Source organism: Triticum urartu, chromosome 6A (assembly GCF_056163025.1).
Source record: "Triticum urartu cultivar PI428250 chromosome 6A, HENAU_Tu73, whole genome shotgun sequence".
NCBI lineage: Eukaryota > Viridiplantae > Streptophyta > Magnoliopsida > Poales > Poaceae > Triticum > Triticum urartu.
The window spans coordinates 45,869,795-45,876,805 of NC_141878.1; the positions used below are offsets into that span (position 1 = coordinate 45,869,795).

At 54.1% G+C, this 7,011-nt stretch overlaps 1 protein-coding gene across 1 annotated transcript; it reads left to right on the top strand.

The window, feature by feature from the left end:
- Positions 1-3,195: 3,195 nt before the first annotated feature.
- Positions 3,196-6,141, top strand: LOC125515808 (potassium transporter 19-like). Its single transcript, XM_048681312.2, has 6 exons — positions 3,196-3,343; positions 3,448-3,670; positions 3,840-4,088; positions 4,175-4,225; positions 4,304-4,617; positions 4,699-6,141. Exons 1-6 carry the CDS (start codon positions 3,242-3,244, stop codon positions 5,965-5,967), a joined length of 2,208 nt encoding a protein of 735 aa, XP_048537269.1. The 5' UTR covers positions 3,196-3,241; the 3' UTR covers positions 5,968-6,141.
- The last annotated feature ends 870 nt before the right edge of the window (positions 6,142-7,011 follow it).

Here is a 7,011-nt window from a genome sequence, read left to right on the forward strand (position 1 = left end):
CGGACGACGAGCTGGCGCCCGGAGAGCCATAGCCATGGAAGGAGCCGCCAGGGTAGCCGTAGCCGGGAGGCGGACCGCCAGGGGCGCCGTAGCCGGGCGGCGCAGGCGCGGCGAACATGGCCTGCTGGTGAGGTGTGCCGGGGCGCGGCCCGAGGACGCCGGCGCCCGGGGCGCGCTAGGGCATGGGCCAGGCCTGGACGGCCCTGTCCAGGAGTTGGCGCCAGGAGCCGGCGCGGGGTAGGTGGGTGGGCGCGGTGGCGCGCCAGTGGGCGGTGCAGGGGCGCTGCCGTTCCTTCTGCCGCGACGGCGCGAGCGGCCACGGCCACGCGTGGCGTCGGCGGGCGGCGAAGGAGGTGGTGCGGCAGGTGCGGGGAGCCGCGCCTAGCGAAGAGAGCGTGGGCGGACTGCTGCCGAGCTGCCTGCTCAGCGCGATGCTCCTCCAAGAGAAGGAAGGAGCGCACCTGGAGGAACGCCGGGAGCGGGTTCTGGCAGGTGATATGCGGGATGACGGAGTGGTACTGGCGGTTGAGACCGCGGAGAAGATGAAAGACCTCCCGTGGGTCAGTTACTGGCTGGCCCAGATCACGGAGTTGGTCGGCGAAGGTCTTGAGCTTGGTGCAGAATTGCATCACCGTCATGTCGCCCTGGACGGCGGCGTGGTACTCGGCGTCGACGTACACTGCGCGGGCCATCTGGTTGTTGCGGAAAAGCTCGTCGAGGCGAGCCACACGGTGCGGGCCGTGTCCTCCGGCTGCATGATCGCATCGAGGAGCTCCGGCGAGATGGTGGCATACAGCCAGTGGATGACGGTGTGGTCAGCCATCTGCCACTCGGGGTCGGCGGGGCGAGGAACCGCCTCAGCATCGACGTGCGCATGGAGGCCGAACATGCCGAGCACCGTGTCGAAGTGACGCCGCCACTGAGCGTGGTTGCCGGCGAGGAGATCGAGTACGACAGGAACATGGCGACGGATGTCGATGGTCTGAAGGATGGCGGAGGAAAAGGAGAGAGGCGGCGCGGCGGGCGCGGCAGGCGCGGGTGGGGCGACATGCTGGAGAGGAGCAGCGTTGAGGACACCGGCCGCACCGTCGACAGAGGAATGAGGGGAAAGGACGGGGTTGTCGTCCAAGGCGGAAGCGGAATCGGCGACCGGAGCAAAGGGGTTCTGGTCGAGGGTATCTGATATCATGTTGAGGAGAGGAGAAAGAATGGGATTCAACACACTTCGATTATGCTCAGAGGCTGGGTTTAAGTACAGGCTGCTGTCCTCAGCCGACCCAAGATCGTGGGTATGCCACTACCTCAGGACGTGCACCACTAGCTATACAATTGCTGTATGATCCGTACTATACCGTATGGTAAACTATACAAGGTGCATATGGTATAGAATTACCTAGTCTAACAATGCTAGATTACCATGGAGCCAAGCCAGAGGTTCAGCAGCTGCAATGCGTAGGGATGATCACGGAAACTTTTTGGGCAGCTCGGCACTGGTCGTTTATAGTATAACGGACGTTGCTACTGGAATCAATTGCATGTAGGGAGGCACCATCTTTGGCCGAAGACTTACAGCTAAGAGACTTTATCAAAGCAGGTTATTAACGACATTGATCGGGGGAGCCATGGAAGATATGGAGCTATAATTAAGGAGATCAAGCATCAGGCTTTATTATTTAATTGTATTTTTACATCTAAATTGCGTGTTATTAATGTTGCGAAAATAACATAGCACGAGTATATTGTCTACCCTCTAATTCCTCCGCCAAGTCCGTGGTGCAGCTCACAATGCGTATATGAGGTTAGAGGGTAGGGACATATTTATACTCATATTCCTGAATGTTCAAATCTGTATCCAGATAGAATTCAGTTAGGCTCCTAATCGAATTAACCAACCACGATCATAACCGATTATTTTCCGAGTCAAATTCCTTCTTATCCCTAAGCACATATATGTGAGATATATGCCACGTTTAAATAGTATATGATTTTTATTTAAACGTGTAGACTTATCAATCTACGGAGCCGAACCTGTAAATAGCCTAGCAAATTCCAAACCCATACTATGCCCACGCATATAATTCCAGTACATATATATAGACTGTATTCCAGTATAGTTTGTATCCGGCTTCCTTGAGTAAATTTCCTCGAGTTCAATTGCAAATATTTGTACCAATCATTCATACACCAATTCCGTATGATTTCATTCATCAACCAAATAAATGTAGTATATAATGTTTTGGAAGACACCAAAAATTCCTACAATCAATTAGATGCTGATAGGTGAGCCAAGTTACCGCATTCACTTGGTCAGGGAAGACATGTTTGGTTGTTACAGCCACACGATCCCTTTTGTATTCCGCTCCATCTGGAGTTTGATCAATATAAGGCTTGGTGACACCCTAAAAAAAAACTGACGCGAGAAAGCCCTCCTGGCCGGGGAAAACAGAAAGAAACGAACGCCACACGGCCAAACACGTACAGCAAGTCCGGTGCGCCAAACGGCTCGAGAAATCTTTTTGCATTGACGCGGAGCAAATGCGCCGGAGTCGTAGAGAGGCAGGCAGCTGAGGCTGGCATGGGCTAGCCTGCTTCTGTTTCTCCTCCTTTCTGGCAACGTGTCCAGATCCTAACAAAAATCCTAAAAGTACGGTGGCTGCGTGTAGTATATAATGAGCCAGCAGAAGCGCAGCAGGGCAAAGGGTTCGTCTACCGCTCTCGCGCGCCGCCGGCCGCTGGGCGCAAAGAAGATCGATCTGGTCGTCGTCGTCGCGTCTGCCGCCGCCGGTATGATATCTCCTCCGGACGGACTATCGATCTCTCTATCCCTCTTCGCCTCTTCCATACGGTGGTTCGTAGAGAATCACCCTTGCGAATTGTAGTGTTTTGACTTTTGACGTCGACCCAAGGAATCCATGAGGATTCGTTCATACTCTCGTAAAGTCTCCTGGATTCGTACAAGATCAGTCCAATAAATTAGACTGATCTTGTACATATCATGCAAGATCAGTCTAATTAAAATTCGCTCATGCTCTCGTAAAATCTTCAAGATTCAGCCCATTAAAATTCGTTCATGCTCTCGTAAAATCTCCATCGTCCACCACACTAAGTAAGCCCTTGTGTTTGTGTCCTACGCGTGGTGCAGACGAACTAACAGATCCAGCGCACTAAACCCTTCCTTGTTTCAGCAGCGAGCTTGGCAGGTTGTGCTGCTTGAAGACGAGACGAGATCAAGATCAAGATCATGTCGGTGGAAGCCGCCGAGGGCGCGGAGACGATGGCGCGCCGCGACTCGCTCTACAGGGACGCGGAGAAGGTCTGCGGCGACAGGCGCCACGGCTCCGGGGTCAGCAACCAAATCATCCATCACCTTGTTGACTTACTTAACCAGCTGTGCCACGGCCGATGTTAATTCTCGAGTATGGTGGGCGCATGGATGCATGCATGCAGGCAAGCTGGAGGCAGACGGTGCTGCTGGCGTTCCAGAGCATCGGCGTGGTCTACGGCGACCTCGGTACGTCGCCGCTCTACACCTACTCGGGCACCTTCCCGAACGGTATCAGGCACCCGGACGACCTCCTCGGCGTCCTCTCCCTCATCCTCTACACCCTCCTCCTCCTGCCCTTGCTCAAGTACGTCTTCATCGTCCTCTACGCCAACGACAACGGCGACGGTCAGTACCTACCTTCTCTCTCTCTCTCTCTCTCTCTCTCTATATATATATATATATATATATATATATATATATAATCTTATTATATTGTGTTTTCCCTTCTTTCTTTCTTTTTTTGAGCTCTCTTGTGTTTGTTCATGGACATTAACTCATGTTGGCTGGCATGTAGGGGGCACGTTCGCGCTCTACTCGCTCATCTCACGGTACGCCAAGACCAGGATGATCCCTAACCAGCAGGACGAGGACGCGTCCGTGTCCAACTACAGCATCCAGGAGCCCAGCTCGCAGACCAGACGGGCGCAGTGGGTGAAGCGGAGGCTCGAGTCCAGCAAGGCTGCCAAGATCGCGCTCTTCACCATTACCATCCTCGGCACCTCCATGGTCATGGGTGACGGCACCCTCACACCTGCAATCTCTGGTACCTCTACGTACATTCAGCAAGTTCATCACCTTACTAAGCTTGTATATAGATTAATCTGACGCTTTATGGCTGTGTTACTGCAGTGCTCTCTGCGGTGAGCGGGATCAGGGAGAAGGCGCCCGACTTGACGCAATGTACGTATGAATGTTTTCTAATTTGTTCACTAGCTTGTTCTACAGCCAGGGAATTGATGTGGTCTGTTTTGAAAACAGCGCAAGTGGTGTGGATCTCTGTTGCCATCTTGTTCCTGCTCTTCTCGGTGCAGCGCTTCGGCACGGACAAGGTCGGCTACTCCTTCGCGCCCATCATCTCGGTGTGGTTCGTTCTCATTGCCAGCATCGGAGTGTACAACCTCGCCGCCCACGACGCCACCGTGCTCAGGGCCCTCAACCCCATGTACATTGTGGACTACTTCCGGAGGAACGGCAAGGAGGCGTGGCTCTCTCTCGGAGGCGTTGTCCTCTGCACCACAGGCACGGAGGCCATGTTTGCTGACCTTGGCCATTTCAACATCAGGGCCATTCAGGTTCGCCACTGCCAGTTTTTGACTCCATTTGTACATTAGTTCAGAGCAGGGACTGAACTTCATTTTCCGGGCTGTTTTCAGCTAAGCTTCAGCTTCATCATCTTCCCCTCCGTGGCGCTATGCTACATGGGTCAGGCATCCTACCTGCACAAATTCCCGCAAGACGTCGCCGACACATTCTACAAGTCTATCCCGGCGCCGATGTTCTGGCCGACGTTCACCGTGGCCATCCTGGCGGCCATCATCGCCAGTCAGGCCATGCTGTCGGGCGCGTTCGCCATCCTGTCCAAAGCCCTCTCCCTCGGTTGCTTCCCGAGGGTGGAGGTGGTGCACACCTCCAAGAAGTACGCCGGGCAGGTGTACATCCCGGAGGTGAACTTCCTCATCGGCGCCGCCAGCATCATCGTCACCCTCGCCTTCCAGACCACCACCAACATCGGCAACGCCTACGGGATATGCGTCGTCATGGTCTTCTCCATCACCACCCACCTCATGACGGTGGTGATGCTGCTCGTGTGGAAGAAGAACATCGCCTTCATCGCCGCCTTCTACGTCATCTTCGGGGCCACCGAGCTCCTCTACCTGTCCTCCATCCTCTCCAAGTTCGCCGAGGGAGGCTACCTGCCCTTCTGCTTCTCCATGGCGCTCATGGCGCTCATGGCCACCTGGCACTACGTCCACGTCAGCCGCTACTGGTACGAGCTCGACAACGTCGTGCCGGCGGCCGACCTCACGGCGCTCCTGGGCCGCCCCGACGTGCGCCGGGTGCCCGGCGTGGGCCTGCTCTACTCGGAGCTCGTCCAGGGCATCCCTCCGGTGTTCCCTCGCCTCGTCGACAAGATGCCGTCGGTGCACGCCGTCTTCGTCTTCATGTCCATCAAGAACCTGCCCATCCCGCGGGTGCCGGCCCCCGAGCGCTTCATCTTCCGGAGGGTTGGCCCCGCCGAGCACAGCATGTTCCGCTGCGTGGCGCGCTACGGCTACACCGACCAGATCGAGGCCGCCAAGGACTTCTCCGCTTCTCTCCTCGACGGCCTCAAGCTGTTCATCTATGCGGAGGCCGCCTTCTCCTGCGGCCAGCACACCGATGACGATGACGGCAGCGCTCTGCGGGCGGCGAAGGCAGCCGCAGAGGAGGAGAAGCGGTTCATCGACGCAGAGTTGGAACGAGGCGTGGTGTACCTGACGGGCGAGGCGGACGTGGTGGCTGCGCCGGGGTCGTCGGTGATGAAGAGGATCGTGGTGAACTACGTGTACACCTTCCTGAGGAGGAACCTCAGCGAGAGCCACAAAGCGCTCGCCATTCCCAAGGATCAGCTGCTCAAGGTCGGGATCACCTATGAGATATAGATAAATGTTTCTTCTGCTGAACCTGTTGGTGATAAACCTCTGAATTTTGCATTACCCGGATGATCCTGTACACAATATAAGAGTAATGCTACATTTTTGTAGATGTAGCATTACTCGTGTTGTACACCACCTGCGGAGAAAGAGTCTAGGTGTGACATAGTTAGTTATGTCACATCTAAGCTGATATTCACTTTGTTTGTGATTTTTTTAGTTTTTTTTGTTTCTTATTACTGCATTATATATTTGTAGGAACTTAGATGTGACAATCTTAAAAAACATCTAGATAGGAATTAGACAAACTGGCGAAGAAATCTTATGAATTGCCTACATGCTGATGTGGCATGAGCTAGTTATGAATCACTCACTCCTGCAATGCTATTAAGCCTCATGTCGCATACCCTATAGTTGAACTGTGTGTGATAAAATCGAGTTGAATCATGTGTCCAAAAGTGACACCTGTGCGATCACTGATCCATCGCGCATAATTGAGAGCACATAGTTTGATTGAACAAATCGTGTGCGATAACTCGTGACAGCGCACACGTTTCTTCGGATGTAGGGCACATGGTTTAAATAAATGAATTGTGTGCGCTGAAGGGAAACATCACACACATTTATTTTGAGTGTATCATGTGTGAAGTGGCGCACACAGTTTCGCCAAAAAATATCGCACACGGGTGGATAGCATAATGTGTGTACATGGCGCCGCATTGTCTTCTCCCGCGCACCGCCACGGCTTCCCGCTTGAACGATGGCCTCCTTGCCTATCCGCCGCACACGTGCTGCCAATGGCCACACGTCGCATCCACCCTGCACCAATGACGAGTCGGTGCCCTCGTCCCAGTGTGCGTGCCACGATTCCCTTCGCTATAGTCGGGCTGCCACACCACTAAAGCCCTTGGCGACGCCAGCCTTCCCTCCTCGGTGCCACATTGTTGAAAAATGCATGGGCAACTAGTGCAGAGAAAGGGTGTTTCAGGGGTATAAAAATATGATACTTTGTAAATCTGTGCACCACCATCAGAATGGCGTTGTAACCAGCAG

Excerpts from the sequence above, each read along its gene's own strand:
- LOC125515808 (XM_048681312.2), top strand. The coding sequence starts at position 3,242 with ATGTCGGTGGAAGCCGCCGAGGGCGCGGAGACGATGGCGCGCCGCGAC. Across the intron at positions 3,671-3,839 it reads CGCCAACGACAACGGCGACG|GGGGCACGTTCGCGCTCTAC; the intron begins GTCAGTACCTAC and ends GCTGGCATGTAG. Across the intron at positions 4,226-4,303 it reads GGCGCCCGACTTGACGCAAT|CGCAAGTGGTGTGGATCTCT; the intron begins GTACGTATGAAT and ends TTTTGAAAACAG.